A 17,360-nucleotide genomic window follows, 5' to 3' on the forward strand; every position below is an offset into this window, starting at 1 on the left:
GTCTTTTTTTTGCATACTCAATTTTAATTGGTCTGCAGAATTTTAATTTCCCTGCAGAATCTTACAGATTGTGCTGCTCTGTTATTCCAAATAATTCTCTGATTTGCATTTATCATCTGTAGAGGTCTCACTGTGGTCACACATAGTAATAGATCTAGTAAAGCAGGCTCTTCAGATTAAAACTTCTGTTAATATAAGGCTTGACCAGTAGATCTATCGAATCCATAGCCTGCTACTAAAGTAGAATATGATGTCTTTTTCATTTAAGATATAACATATTTTTGCATAACCAATCATCTTTCAGCTATATGGCCCAAAATATTTTGCAAGATTTTCCGAAATTTTTCTTTGAGATGGTCTGCAAATTGTTTTGTTAGTTGAATGGAAGAATATGGGGGAAAATTTTCGCAGCCATGCCCTTTGTTTATATGATCAACGTTGATATAGTGCTGTTTAGTATGTCCCTTTTCCAACAAAAAACCAAGGCTTCATCAGAGCTAAGTGGAATAATCACCTGAGATTTTAAAGATCCAGTCACGTCGCCTGTCTGTTGTTCTCTGACGCCTTTTAATGCATGAAGCAAATCATCATCTCTAGCTCTCTTCGCTGAAACAGATGTCGCATGTAATAAGTGATCCGTTGAATCTATTTCCAATGAAAGATCGTTTGCTAACTTTTGTTTCTTGCCATGCCAAAGTTTATATATCCTTGCTGATAGAACTTTGATCACTAGGAATTAATACAATATAAATTATATATACTTATGTTAAAAAACAATTGTTTTACATTCACAGTATTGCATTTTATCTAATGATCGTTTGTATGACGTCTATATGATATAGTCATTCGATTTTCATACAATTAAAAATAAAATGCTAGAATAATAAAATAGGGCTATATCTCAAATTTGATGAAAATCTGTTGAAAACTGAAAGTTATAATTTGTAATTTGATTAATTTCTCTATCGTTCCTATGGCAGCTATATGATATAGTAGTCCGATATTCATAAAATTTTCCAAAAAATTGTAGAAAAATATAAAAGGAATATATGTAAAATTTTATGGAACTCTGTTGAGAACTAGGAAAGTTATAATTTATAATTATATTTATTTCTCGATCATTCCCATGGCAGCTATATTATATAGTTGTCCGATCCAGCCCGTTCCGACATACTTATGTATATAGGAGTGAGAGTATATAGAAGACTAACAACAAACTTTCATTCAAATAGCTTTAGAACTGAGAGTTGTTTTTTAAATTCAATTTTAGTCCCGGTCGCACGCGACATTTTGGAAAGCGACAATTCAAACTAAAACTGTACGAATATTGGTGATCGCATATGTCCTTTTGCACTTTATATTGAATCTTTCCATTCTCTGTGTTATATTAGAAAGCAAAAGTAAAAGCAAAATGCTTTTGTTTAAGAGATTGACATAAAAAAAAATCATGCTATTTTTTTATGACTTTTTTTTATAAAAATAACATTATTTGCGTTTTGCGCGTGTTTGACATTGATTTTTTGAAATTTATTTTAGAAAATGAAAAATTCTCTTAGTCTTGATCAATCTGACAAATTTTTTATGTAACCATGTTAAAAATACTCGTTTTTAAGCAAATTTTAAGTTTTTGGCAGCGGTGGACCTTTCTAAAGAATTGCCCGTATACATACATATAAATATATATTTTCGTCATCAATACTTAACGAGTTCTGGGATGTTGTTTTGCAACATATTTCCTATACTCCTAAGTGAAGCTATTTCTAAAAGCTTCTGTAGTACGAAGGACCATAGAAAAGTTTTGATTTGTTAAAATTAGCGGCATGTGTTCATTTTTATTATTGCTAGAATATATACAATTTGGTTGGCCAATCTTCTTGTGTGTATTTTGGAATGTTTTGATTTTTTTATAGTTAATGTGCTTCCTTATTGTTTGTTACGAATTTGTATAAATAACCGTGATTGTGGGGCCAATTGTTTGCTATCTTCAACTTTTCTTTATGTGTATCCAAAAGCCTATAGCAATAGTATAGCTCCCAACAGTAAAGCGATTTTTTTGTCATTATGATACTTATACTTTCTTGATGAAAATTTGTCTATTAATCGTAATTAATTATAAATGAGAAATTTTTCGATTTTAAGGTGCTACCATCTTTTTATGTCTCAATGTGAAGTGATTTTGTTGTGTTAAATTAATACAGGTGTAAAAAACTTAAAAAAGCTATATATTTTGGAAAAAGTCAGCTTCTGAACAACTTTAAGCAGAAAACACACACGAGTATGAGAAGTAAAAAATATTTTTAACTTACTTTACGGCAAAGGAGCAGAAGTGTCGCTGGAGACGCGGATCTATTGTGAATGAACCAGCTGATGGATTCATGCAAGCCACAAAATTACATTGATGGATATCCCGTAAAGTCATTTTCTGTCTGTCATACCAGTGGTGATAATCCATAAACTGCCTTATTAATGTATGTGGCTGAACGGTAAAGTATTTGTCTACCTCTGGCATATTCATATCATCAACGAAGTATATCATTCGCTTGTTTCCAATTGGCCCATAGTTCCGACCAGCTTTCTTTTCCAATGGTTTTTCTAAGATACGCTGAAGCATCTCAGATGTTGTGTAGAAATTAAATGGAACGTTTGTTAAAGCATATTTCTCTGTTGGAAGGGCATTGAGCTTAGCATTCATTAAGATTGTTTTTCCAGATCCAGAGGGGCCAATTAACATCAACGGATGGTCTGCCTCTATAAGAGTATCCATAAAAAATCGTAGACGTGTTGTCTCTGCTGTGTTCACCAAGTTTGACTGCAAAGGCAGATCCATGTCTAATTCAAAATCAGGAACTAAATTTGTCCACGGCAAAAATTTTTTCGTGTCGTTGTCAATATAGAAGGAAAATATTGTTCCAGAGGGTGGAAACTTGACCGCTTTATATTCGTTTAGGAACCACTTACTGAATTCATTACGCCAATCAATAATCTGGTCCTGGAAAAGCGAAGAGCCGAAGCCCCAGACAATGCAAAAGACAAAGTAAATCTCGTACCAGTCCTTTGGGCAATCGTTAGGTACATTTTGCGGAGTTAGCATGCTGTCCAACAGAAAGCAGGTCATTTGCAAACGTGCAATATCTGAAATAGGCGTTATCGACTTCAGTCGATTCCTAAAGATCTCAAGGAGGGGAGGTACATACTTATCAAATAGAACGTTAAGCATGGATACTTCGCTCGAATTTGTGCGTGTTCCAAGCCAAGACTGTATAAATGGAGTCCAACCCAAGTCCTGCGGATTAATATATAAAATACCTGCCCTTGACACTGTGGCTGGTGTTGCGGTCCGCAGCGATGCAATTTCAAAAAGAAGACGCATTTCTTTAGTTAATGCGATGCGCTCATTACTGGCTAAAGTTAACACCTTGTTATCATCCATAACAGTGTTAAGGCTCTCAATCCACATGGGGTCAATGTCCCCATCGAGAACAATCCATTTTGGACCTGTGCCACCAAGATTGGCTTGGTCACGCATAAGAATAGAAAAGAGTCCATCCTTCCACTCTCGTGTTGACGGATTCACGATGCCGAATAGTTCATCATTAGTTACCGCTTTTGGATTTAGGTCATTATAGTGGGCTTTTCTCTTCTGGTTTTGATATGTCTTGTTTAAGGTCCTCCATACTTCTGATTTTCCAGTTCCAGCAAAGCCTATAATGAAAACTGAGTGGCGAACAGCAAAAAGTTCCTCTAACTGGACTATTTTAAGGATAAATCCATCTTCCGGTTGAAGCTTAAGATCTATGGCGGAGCGCTTGATAACCGATTCAAACTCTGGATTACGTTTTCGTGGAACATCAAGGGCTGGAAATAGGTCTCCAATTAAACCCATGAAGACGGGCACATCATCCGTTACAATTTTGGGAATATTAAAATCTCGCAGTGCCCGCATGAGTACCTGATCTTCTGGTCGCAGTCGATCGTCCCGCTTTGTTAAACAAAAGGAAAAGTATAGTAATAGTTTTTTAATTAATACTTAAGTAATTGCATAATACAAACGATCTTCGGACTGTTTAAGCTTAAAGTTTGCTTAAAAAAATAAATAAATTAAATAAAAACCATAAAGGAAACTAACTTTGGCACGCCGAAGTTTATAAACCCTTGCAGATCGAATTTCTATGACTAGGAATCCATACAATAAAAATAATATATATTTTTGTTAAAAAACAGTGAAGTACTAACTGCTTTCATTTCATTCACCTATATGTACATATTATATTTGCAGTTTTACTTTCACAGATTTGCATTTTTCCTCTACAAGTAATTCTTTGCAAAACGAAAAATCCCTCACAATTTTGGGTTTAAACTGAAAATTTATTGACAAATACAAGAATTTTTAAAAATTTTCTTTTATAATATTATTAGGAGAACTTTAATCTATAAATATAAAAAACAAAACTTAAATATTTTATCTTAAAACATAGTAAAAAATAGCAATAACAAAAACATTGCAATTCGTATGCTGTCAATTAATTCTTTGCAAAATGCAAACAGGAGTTGAAGAGGTTCCTAGAATTAAGCAACGCAAAGCAAATTCTGAGGAAAATTAATGCTTGCCACTTCTTAGTGGTCTTTACTTTTATATTCTTGAAAAATTTCGTTGGAAAAAGTTCGTGTTTGATCGAGTCCAGAATTTAAATCATGCCCGGCAAACGAATTGACGATAATAACATAGAATTGGTTTACTTTAACCATTATAAAGGGTAATCGGCGTCGGAACATTCCGAAATTTTTGATATTTAGTTAGGAACAATGTATAAAATAATTAAACGGTCTAAAAACCAAAATAGACTTGACCTGTACAATTCTACAGGCAGATTACCAAAAGCTCTCCAAACGCGACCATTATAAAATTTCGAAACAAATTGATAAAAACCCGCCAACAACCCTCAGAAAGTTGGCTTTGGACTTATAAAATTATTGCAGAAAAACAGGTTGCCATGAGACTGTGAGGAAAGTCCTGAATCTCCACAAATACTCCTCACACATTGCCAGGAAGAAACCAATGCTTTCAGCTATAAATATTGAAAGGCGGTTTAATTTCTCTATCGGCCACGTTAACCAGCCTTCTGAGTATGGGGATGAAGTTTTTTTTTTGTGACGATACTAAAATAATGCTGCACACTCATGGCTGACCCAATAAAGTTTGGAGGAAACCAAACACATGTGTCCAGCCGAAAAATATCATACCAACATTCAAATTTGGCAAGTTTTCTGTGATGATAAGGGGGTGCATATCATCCAAAGGCGTTGGTGAGCTGGGAATTTTTAATGATATAATGACGAAAGAGTTTTATTTGGACATCCTTAAAAAGGAATTGACCAGAAGCGCGGAGAAATTTGGTCTGCATGACGTAACTTGTCCAAAAAGAAATAAATATTAACTGCACCAGGAAAACGAACCCAAACTCAAATCGCAGCTGTGCAGGACCTGGCTCCTGTTTAATTGCAAAAAAGTCATTGACACTCCTGCGGAAAGCCCAGATAAAAATATAAATAGAAAATTTTTGGGATTTTTTGGGAAAGAAAGTGACTAAACAGACTCCAACAAATAAAAAGGGTTTAACAGTTTCACTCCGAGCTTCAAAGAGTAAAGACGTGCGACAGACTTAATCTCCAACCAACAGCTTATCAGCTTGCGATCTATACGCATATCAATCATCCGACTCGTGACTACCTCGTATCAACAAAAAAAAAAAGAAACAGATCAATAAGTAACGAAAACTAACTCTCTGTGGGGCCCGAGCCCAACGTTACCACGATATCGCGACCACCCGACCTACCCCGGACAACGAACAGCATAATCACAACAGAAGCAAAATATATTACCATCATTAGAAAAGACAATAAAACCTTTGAAAATGTTTCTCCATTCGTTATAAAAAAAGTTGTAGACTTCGCCTGTAACGGAGCAGTCGAAACATGCAAAAAAACAAGAGCAGGAACCCTCCTAATTAAAACGAAAAACACACTACAAGCCCAGAAATTACTCAAATTAAATACTTTCCACGACTTCCCAGTCAGTGTAGAAGAACACAAAACGCTAAACACTTCTAAAGGAGTGATTTACTCCAATGACCTACGAAACATAGAAGAAAATAAAATATTGGAAGAATTAAAACCGCAAAACGTAGTTCAAGTTCGTAAAATCCTGAAGAAAATTAAAATTAAATCACAGAATCCGGCTTAATAATACTCACCTTTAGGACAATTACGATACCAAACAAAATATGGATAGGTTATGAGGCTGTTAATGTAAAACAATACGTCCCACCTCCATTAAGATGCTACAATTGTCTCAAATTTGGACATCCCACTGCTTACTGCAAATCTGATAAAATATGCGCCAACTGCTCCGAAAAAAAACACACAGAAGAGAACGAACCATGTACAAACACACAGACCTGCATCAATTGTAAATACGAGGAAGACGAGATCAAACATCACAACGCAATGGACAAAACCTGCCCCGCCTTCATTAAACAAAAGGAACTAACTGCCATAAAGACGTTCGAAAAAGTAGACCACAAGACAGCCCGTTACATCTACAACACTCGCCACATCCACCCACATACTCCCTACTCTCTGAAAGCTGCACTTCCACCCAAACCACCCACTTCGGAAACAACAACAAATTCAACACCCAACACAAGGAAAATTATCAGCTACGTAGACTCTTTAGATATCATGGACACCACGGCATCGACATCAAAACAATTCACACACTCTGAAACCAGTGAAGATTTAAAACTAAAAATATACTCAGCTAGACCAAATAAACTAAGCATTCCCCTAAAATCAAAAGAAACAAGAAAGGTAGCTAACTTCGGCACGCCGAAGTTTATATACCCTTGCAGATAGAACTTCTATGAATAGGAATCCATACAATATAAATTAGATATATTTGTGTTAAAGAACAATGAAGTAATACCTGCTTTCATTTCATTCATTTATACATATTATATTTGCAGTTTTACATTCACAGATTTGCATTTTTCCTCTACATCAAACGATCGTTTGTATGGCACCTATATGATATAGTCGTCCGATTTTTATGAAATTTGCCACAAAATTTAAAACTTATATAAAATGGCTATACCTCAAATTGGATGAAAATCAGCTGAAAACTAAAAAAGTTATAAATTTAATTGTATTAATTTCTCGATCGTTCCTATGGGAGCTATATGATATAGTAATCCGATTTTCATAAAATTTTACAAAAAATTTTAGAATAATATGAAATGGCTATATTTCATATTTGATTAAATTCTGTTGAAAACTAAAAATGTTATCGCCACCGCGATAGAATAATATGAAACGGCTATATCTCAAATTTGATGAAAATCTGTTGAAAACTGAAAATGTTATACTTATTAATTGAATTAATTTCTCGATCGTTCCTCTGGGAGCTATATGATATAGCCGTCCGATTTTCATAAAATTTTACACAAAATTGTAGAATAATATGAAATGGCTATATCTTAAATTTGATCAAATTCTGTTGAAAACTAAAAATTTTATAATTTTTTTTGTAAAACTTTTCCGATCATTCCTATGACAGCTATATGATATAGTCGTCCGATCCGGCCCGTTCCGACATATATACGAGTGAGAGTATATAGAAGACTAACTGCAAAGTTTCATTCAGATAGCTTCAAAACTGAGAGACTAGTTTGCGTAGAAACGGACAGACGGACAGACGGACAGACGGACATGGCTAGATCGGTTCGGCTGTTGATCCTGATCAAGAATATATATACTTTATATAGTCGGAGGTGCCTCCTTCACTGCGTTGCAAACTTCTGACTGAAATTATAATACCCTGCAAGGGTATAAAAAGCAACCCAAAAACAAAAACTGAAAAAAAAGATAAAAAGAAGTCATTTGAGCTCATGAGTACCGATGAAGAACTAGATTTATAATTGCTAAAATCAACAAATCAAGATAGTTTTAAGTCAAAATCTTCTTAATTCCTATGCTAAGAATATTACAACTTAATATTAATGGATACCTCAATAACTATAATAATCTACAAATTCTTATTAAAAGCAAAAATCCCAAAATAATCTCCCTTCAAGATACCCACCTCCACTCTACCCACAATATCCCCATTCCAATCAACTTTACTCTATACAGCACTAACAATGCTAATAACCCCTATGGCGGAGTAGCTCTTTTACTCCACAATTCATTGCAACAACAACAAGCCCAAATTGGTAACATTAGCTTTGACTCAATAGCCGTAACAGTAAATTCAAAAGTCAAGTTCACCATAATTTCTAGTTATATACCACCAAACAAAAAATTCACTTTACAAGATCTGCACAACACTTACCATATTGACACCCCAATATTAATAACAGGCGACTTCAATAGCTGGCACAATAGTTGGGGATCCCCCAAAAATAACACACGAGGTAACATCATGTTTAAATTTATTAACCAGTCCTTATTAACAACCCTCAACAATGGCTCCCCCACCCACTTTACTACACACCATACCTTTACACACATCGACCTCACCATTGCTTCCCCCGAACTTAAACTACACTCCAAATGGTCAATTGACAGTCACCTCTCGGGAAGCGACCACTTCCCGATATCAATAGAAATTTTTGAAAAGGAGTCTACGGACCCTCCCTCCAAACCAAAATTCAACATTAATAAAGCCAACTGGCCCTTTTACCAATCCTTAACAAAATAACTTTCTGATAACAGTCCACCCAGCTCGCATATCAACCAAGAAACAGCCAATATCTGCTCTTTAATACGACACAGCGCACATCTTTCAATCCCACAATATCACCCAAAAATATCCAAACAAGTTCCCTGGTGGGACAGCGATCTGAGAACACTAAAAAACAATAAGAAAATAGCCTGGCAGGCCATGTGCCAAAATATCAACACAACCAATGTAATCAATTACAAAAAAGCTAATGCACAACTAAAAAGAGAAATTAAAATAAAAAAACGCAAAGCTTTATTCGAATTCACCTCAGAAATAAATCCTCATACCCCTATCCCAATAATATGGAAAAAAAATAATAGGTTCTGCGGCCTCAAAACCCATATCCAAATTCACTGCCTTGCTAACCCATCAAACACATCTGAAATGTATACAAGCAAACAAGACATTTCAAAAGCGCTATGCGAATACTGGTCAAATGCTTCTCTAAATAATAACTTCCATCCCACATTCAGATCCCACAAAGAAAACCTCAACTATAGTTTTACCCATGAAACATCCCCCCTCGCCAGTCCATTAGAATGTGATATTTCAATGATTGAAATGAGAAGCGCCATCAACCAACTCAAAGGAAAAACACCAGGCAGGGACCGCATCAGCTATCAAATGATAAAAAACTTACCAGATCCAGTCATGCAAAGACTTCTCAAACTTTACAATAATATACTGGACTCATATATCCCACAACAATTTAAAGTAAGCAACATAGTACCCATCTTAAAATCAGACTCAGACAAAACAACAATAACCTCCTATCGACCGATATCCTTAAATAGCTGCTTATCCAAAGTCATGGATAAAATAATTTCCAAAAGACTATGGTGGCTAGTTAATAACAGCCAGCTACTCGATAGTCGTCAAATGGGTTTTAGGAAGGGTAAGTCGGTATCAGATTCTTTAGCATCGCTAGACTACCTGACTACCGCAACCCTATCGAGGAAAAACCATTTATCACTAATATCACTCGACTTTTCTAAAGCTTTTGACAAAATCGGAATCCACACGATAATAGACGAACTAATAACCTGGAAATTAGGACACAAAATGATAAACTACATAGTCAATTTCTTGACCAATAGAAAAATTTGTGTTCAAATCCATAACATACAATCCCACCCTCTGCCACTAGAAAATGGAATCCCACAAGGATCTCCATTATCCGTTATCCTTTTTGCCATTGCTTACAACAAACTTAACAAAACAATAGGTCTCCACAAATCTTTCGAGTTTACAGCATACGCCGACGACTATACAATATTAAAAAGAATAAACAAAAAAGATAACTCCTTAGACATAAATCCCTTACTTACAGACATTCAGGAATGGTGCGATTACTCCGGAGCAAGTCTCCCCCTACCGAAAACAAAACACCTACACATTTGTCGAAAAAGAAAGTGCAATTTTACAATAATAAATAATCTCAATATTAAAAATGAAAAATCTCTAAAAATATTAGGTATCACTTTAACCAATAAATACAATTGGGACGAACACATAGATAAATTAGTATTACAAATAGCCAAAAGACTTAATATTATAAAATGCCTTTCCAGCACAAGCTTCAACTGCCACATTAAAACGATCATTTATGTAATTAACTCAATTATCATGTCTAAAATTGACTATGAACTTTTCCTATACGGAAGAGCACCAAAATCAAAGCTTCAAAAAATAAAAACAGTTTACCACTCAGCTATTAGAATAGCATTCCGATTCTTTCGCTCCTCACCAATCCATAACCTACTCTACGAATCCAACATCAAACCAATAGAACATAGAACCGAACATGCCATATTAAAAAACTTTAAAATGATATCAGCTGCAAAAAAAACTCCATTAGAACAAATTACAAAAAAAATCACGAAAGCAAAACGACGCCCAAAACTTACATCCACAATACAAGAAACTATAGACAACTGTAAAGCAATACTTCTTGACCCAGTCCCTATAACAAATAAAAAACAAACAATACCAACATGGTCCTTCAACCACTCCAATATAAACAAATCTTTACATACATCAACTAAATCCAACACCCCCCCAATAGTCTACTATCAAAATTTTCTAGAAATAAAACACACCCTCAAACAACACACATTCGTATACACAGACGGTTCGAAATCGGAAAGCGGGGTAACCTATAGCGTAACCTCCACACAATCCATTTTAACCCAACAAATGCTCCCACCTTACTCTTCTATATTCACTGCCGAGATAGCGGCCATCCTTTACGCATGTAGATACGCAGAAAAACAAAAAGGAAAATTCGCTATATGCACCGACTCACTTTCTGCGCTCACAGCGTTAGAAAACCCCAATAATCCCATGTTTTACACACAAGAAATTATAAAGATTATCTCCAAATATAAAAACAAATTCTCCCTAATATGGGTCCCAGGACACTGCAACATTACCGGCAGCGAACTTGCAGACCAAGCTGCTAAGGAAGCTACTAAACGTCCTTTAATACTGGAAAAAAACCACAACACATCAGACATTCTTAAGTACATTAACACATATATGAAAGCCAAATTTGATTTAACCTGGAACCACACATCCCTACACTACAAAATTATTAACCCAAATAAGCAGAATGAAATTGACCTCTTAAGCGCAACAGCTCCTCGAATGGACATCATCAAATTTATGAGACTTCGTATCGGACACACTAAACTAACACATAGTCATCTATTTGATAAAACCCCACCTCCTACATGCCAACACTGCAATCGTAATCTAACTCCAACCCACATATTCCTAGAATGTCCTCTCTACGTTGAACAAAGAAATAAACTCCCCCAAAATACCCTAGAAAATATATTAAACCCAAAAAATTTTGAAAAAACAATTGAATTTATCAAATCCATCCACCTCTACAATAATATATAATATTATATTACTTTCAACAAATTGTTAACCTAATCACACCAATGTACATAATATTGTAACATATAATATAATCTTACTTTTAATAACTAGATTTAATTTTCCACTGTATAAACATTACACCTAATGTAGTTACTTACGATAAATTTATTTACTCAACAAATATTCAGTCAGTTATAACAATTTAAGCAGAAGGCCACAGTAGCTATTGCTTAAAACAAAACAAAGCATAAAAAGGGTTTAATTAAAGCAATACAGGAGAAATGGGAGAAAATTCCAGAATATTACGACTTAAAGGGGCTAATAATGCCAATGTCGTGACGCCTCCATGCTGTAATAGATGCAAATGTACTCCACATAAAATATTAACGCCGCAGCTATTATAGTTTTTAAGTTATCCTTGGTAAACTATAACGTCTTTGCAAATTGCAAAGAATTAATTGACAGCATACGAATTGCAATGTTTTTGATTTTGCTATTTTTTACTATGTTTTAAGTTAAAATATTTAAGTTTTGTTTTTTATATTTATAGATTAAAGTTATCCTAATAATATTATAAAAGAAAATTTTTAAAAATTCTTGTATTTGTTAATAAATTTTCAGTTTAAACACAAAATTGTGAGGGATTTTTCGTTTTGCAAAGAATTACTTGACAAACTGTATATGAAATAAAATTTGACACGAAATTTAAGACTGATATAAAATGGCTATATCTCAAATTGAAAATCTGCTGAAAACAAAAAAAGTTATAATTTTTAATTGTCTTAATTTCTCGATCATTCCTATAGGAGCTAAGCATAGAGTAGTCCGGGTTTCATAAAACTTTACACAAAATTTAAGAGTAATATAAAATGGCTGCATCTTAAATTTGATCAAATTCTGTTGAAAACTGAAAAAGTAATTATTTTTAATTGTATTAATTTCTCGATCGTATCATGGGAGCTATAGGATATAGTAGTCCTTTTTTAATAAAATTTTACAAAGAATTGTAAGTAACATAAAATTGCTATATCTCACATTTGATCAAATTCTGTTGAAAACTGAAAATGTTATAATTTTTTTTTTAACGATTTTCCGATCATTACTGTGGCAGCTATATGATGACCCGGTCCGACATATATACGAGTAAGAGTATATATAAAGTTAACTACAAAGTTTCATTCAGATAGCTTCAAAACTGAGAGACTAGTTTGCGTAGAAACGCCGTCTGTCCATGACGGGCAGAAGGACAGACGGATAGACGGACATGGCTAGATCGACTCGGCTGTTGATCCTGATAAAGATTATATATACTTTATATGGTCGGAGGTGCCTCCTTCAATGCGTTGCAAACTTCTGACTGAAATTATAATACCCTGCAAGGGTATAAAAATAAGTAATAGGTTCAATCCTGAAATCGCTCTTTTGAGACACGCCATGTTGCTGTATGTGTAAGAGGGAGCTGCTGACTCTAGAGCCAGCACGAAAACATCACTGAATGCGTGAGAGAGAGCGGCTGGTTCTAGAACGCTCTCTCTGGCTTTAGAACGAAATGTGTTGGAGCCTGAAGCAGTTCAAAAGCCAGCACGAAAAAATCGTGACGTTACGGATCTTCAGCACTGTAATGCCTTTGCTGCTGCAGAGTACTCGGTGCGGGTTGTAGGGATCTGCTTTCCTTCCGCCCTCCAATTGGGGATTTTTTTTGCGACTAGAAGACTTATTTAATAGTGTAAGGCTAATAAATTGGCTATCAAGCGCCAAGAACATATAAGTTTTACGAAAACTAGATAACAGATACTTAAAACCGCCCTTGTTTTGTCGCATAAAACACATAATTTCCTTTTCCACTTCCCGAAATGCCTCGATGTTTCTTCTTACATCGTCCACAGTCTGAACTACACCAATGCAGTTAGCATGTAACATTCTGTCGCAAAGCCAGCAGCCGAATGTGAGGTCACCTGAAGAAATGGCCTTTTTGCTGGTTTTAGAAAAGCATACCATTTCAGAAGTCATAATTCAGACTTACCATTGTAGTTCTAACGAGAGAAGAAAAGCTAGAGAGAGCGATAGATAAGATTTAGCATGGCAGCTGCGCAAAGAGATCGAGAGAGCATGTGAGCGTAGGAGTAAGCAGGAAACGTTTAGCATTCGCAACGACGCAAAGAACGGCTAAACGGGGAAGACACAATGATAAATGCCAAAAAAAGAAGGAAAGTACTAACAGCACAATTAAAATTGAGAAAAAAAGTCATTCATAGAATACATAAATATGAATAGATGCAAGCACACGCGCAGTAAACGGGAAGTTATTGAACACAAGATGGAAGAATAAATTGAAACTCCGGTGGCTTATGCAAACGCAAATCGAGGGCGAAAGAAAAAAAAAAACAAATCCGTTCACTTGAAAAGATGCAATATAGATGATTCTGATAACTGTGAAGAAATGTGTTATTGGGAATACACCAAGGGCGACATTTTGTTGCATTGTTTCTTCTTTACTGAATGACCTTGAAGCTAACTGTGGAACGGCGACTCTTGTATATCCTTGCAGATTGTTATTCGGTCATTAATTATTAATAAGTTATAAATTATATATATTAAAAGGTTTTATTTAGCTCACCCTGTTTGTTTTCTTTTTTCGTGGGTCAAATTTAGTAATTCAAATTTCAACCTCTTCCTGTCAACCGATTGATCTGAAATTTTGTATACACTTTGGATTTTGGTGACAATACAATTATGTTTATTCATTAACATAATAAATTCAAGATGGCCGCCGCTACAAAATGGCGGATAACTTAGGTTTTATCAATCCCATCAACATGGGTATCAAATGAAAGGCCTCAACAAGTAGAATACAATTTACTATGCAAAATTGAAATCTAAGAGGGCCGCCGCTACCAAATGGCTGATATCAATTGTTTATCAATCCCACCAATATGAATATCAATATGGCTTGACAAGAAAAATAAAGTGCACTATACAACCTCAATATTTAAGATGGGCACAGCCACTAAATGGCATATAATAATAAGATTTAAATTTAGAAATTGAATCTGTAATTTTGGTATCTGATTAATCTAGCCTGAATCCACCACCCAAGTCAAAATTTTGTATCGTGTTGGGGACTGTGTGGCGTTAGGGTGGCTAAATATGATACGTCGTTAGCGGTACACCACCCAAGTTAAGGTGAAAGGTTAAAACGCGCCGAGAACTGTATGGCATTAGGGTGGATAAAAAAAAAATTAAAAATGGAAAATAAAAATAGGTAAAAAACTTTTTAAGTTAAACGGTTTTATGTTAAACATACATTGCAATGTTTAAGATAAATGCACTAAAAGCCAAAAAATAATAAAATAGATACAGTCGTGGGAATTATAAACATATGCATAGACTAGACTAAAATAAAACCGTGGGACAAGTCACTTGCTTAGTGGTATTATTTAATGCATGTTCTACTTTATCTTTAATAGTGTCCCAGTATATACCTTTCTCTGTTTCTATCAGTTTCGCTATCATCGGTCCTAGACTCCTGTTAACTCTTTCGACCTGTCCATCAGCCTGAGGTGATACGGTCGCTATCTTCATAAGTTTGATTTCAAACTCTAAAAGGAAATCATCAAACTCTTTGGAAGTGAAACAACTTCCCCTGTCTTAAATTATGCATTAAGGTTTGCTGTATGCTCTAAAATAATCCTTTAAAGCTTTAATAACTTCCTTTGTGTTATTGGTTTTTGTGACATATAAACGTACGAATTTTGTGAAATCATCGATAATCACAAAAATATGTTTCTTATCCCTACCTGTGTCAATTGGAACATAATAATCAATATGAATTAGTTCGAATAGTTTGCTCGCTTTCGGAATGCAGTGTAGAAACGCTTCTTTTCCTGTTTTCGGGGAAAATGCTACACATTTTAAACAATGTTCAATGTGGCTTAAACATTTGTCTTTAGCGTTAGGAAACCAGTAAGTTTTTAAAATGATATCTAATATTTTGTCTCTACCTATGTGCCCGATTTCGTTGTGATATTTATATAGAGTGTGCTCATCCATGTCAGCATCTGCCTTTAATCTGCCATCGTTACATTTTGTAAAGATAATTCCGTTTCTCATCTCAAAAAATGTATGTTCGTTTACTTCTGTCTTTTTTTTTTAATATTTTGAACTTTTGGATCCTTGGCTTGGCAAATTACTAAATTATCTTCAAACGTGTTCGACTGTACTATCAAAGTATTTGTGCATCTACTGAGAGCGTCGACATGCTGCCTTCTTTTCCCCTCTCTATGTACGAGCTCATAGTCGTAATTTTGGAGCTCCAACGCCCACCTGGCTATTCGCGGATTAAGCTCAATCTTATTAAGCGTTAGGGTGAGTCAGTCATAATTTTAAAACGTTTCCCAGATAAAATATATTCAAAATCTGCACAATTCGTGAATAATGGCCTTAGTTTCCAGCTCGAAACTGTGATATTTAGCCTCTGCAACGGTTGTGCGTCTAGAGAAATAAAATATGGGGTGTAATTTTCCATCTTCCTTCTTTTGACATAGTACCGCGCCAAAACCGAGAGCGTTGGCACCACAGTGCAGTTCTACGTCGTCTTTGTAATTGGAAATTGCCAACACAGGTGCTTGCACCAATTTTTCCTTGAGTGATAAAAAGCAGATCTTGTCTCAAAAGATCATATAATTGTTTTGCTAACGTCGAAAAATCCTTTATGAACCTACGAAAGTAAGAACACAAGCCCAGGAAACTTTGCACGGATTGTGTTTTGTTTGGGACCGGAAAATTCGGAATGGCTTCTATCCCTTTATCATCTATAGATTGTATCATTTTTAGCTTTTATGCCTTCGCCACTTATAATGAACTCTAAATTTTTATATATTTGATTGAAGGAACTCACACTTATAAATTCGCAATTCTAACCTGTTCTGAGCTAATCTTAGAAAGACATCCTTCAACTTGCTGCCGGATCTATTTGTGGATCTCACAACATTCCTGTCGGCGTTCATTTGAGCTAAAAGCGCCTTAAACTCTTTATCAATATAATCAAAACGTTTTGAGTCCTCGGGCAGCTGTGACCGAATATCCTCGGATCCGATGAAAATGCTTTCCAAGTATTGCCATTTTCGTTGCACTTCAAACCAAGATCCAATTATCTGATCAGCATTTGATAATCTGTTTTGCCAAAGGCGCACCTCGTGTTCAAAGAATGCAATATATTTTGATGAGGCCATATTCTGAAGTTGTCCTTGGTGGTCTTCTAATGTTTCGATCATTTCTTCAGATGCTTTTAGCAGCTTAATGCCGGTTAGTTCATGTTCATTCAAGATTTCCAAATGTTGCTCAATATCCCTGCTGGCGATCATTATGTCATCCATATACACAATTATTTTTTTATCTTTAATAAGATCCTCGAAAATCTTGTTTACAAATCTCTGAAACACTGCTGACTCAGTTTTAAGGCCCATTGGCATACTGATCAACTCGAATTGACCTAACGGTGCAACATAAGAGGTATATTTTACCGATTCCTTATTGACAAAAACATGAAAATAACCATTCTTTCGTGAAAACTTTCTTATGAACTAATTTGTCTAAGAGATCATCGATGAGCGGTATTGGATAATTGTCTTTTATCAAAATCTTGTTAAGGTTCTAAGGTCTATACACAATCTAATGTCTCCTGTCTTATTTTTGA

General features: G+C 35.0%; 1 protein-coding gene across 1 annotated transcript in view; it reads right to left on the reverse strand.

Annotated features, from left to right (window-relative positions):
• The window catches only part of kl-5 (male fertility factor kl5), a 243,383-nt gene that overhangs the window by 97,515 nt on the left and 128,508 nt on the right, over positions 1 to 17,360 (reverse strand). Inside the window, exon 12 of the mRNA XM_086840572.1 lies at positions 2,307 to 3,979. Coding sequence (XP_086696698.1) covers positions 2,307 to 3,979 — 1,673 coding nt within the window. The remainder of the gene's footprint in view (positions 1 to 2,306; positions 3,980 to 17,360) is intronic.

This window comes from Drosophila serrata, unplaced genomic scaffold (genome assembly GCF_035046125.1).
Source record: "Drosophila serrata isolate PLE 108 unplaced genomic scaffold, ASM3504612v1 contig_92, whole genome shotgun sequence".
NCBI lineage: Eukaryota > Metazoa > Arthropoda > Insecta > Diptera > Drosophilidae > Drosophila > Drosophila serrata.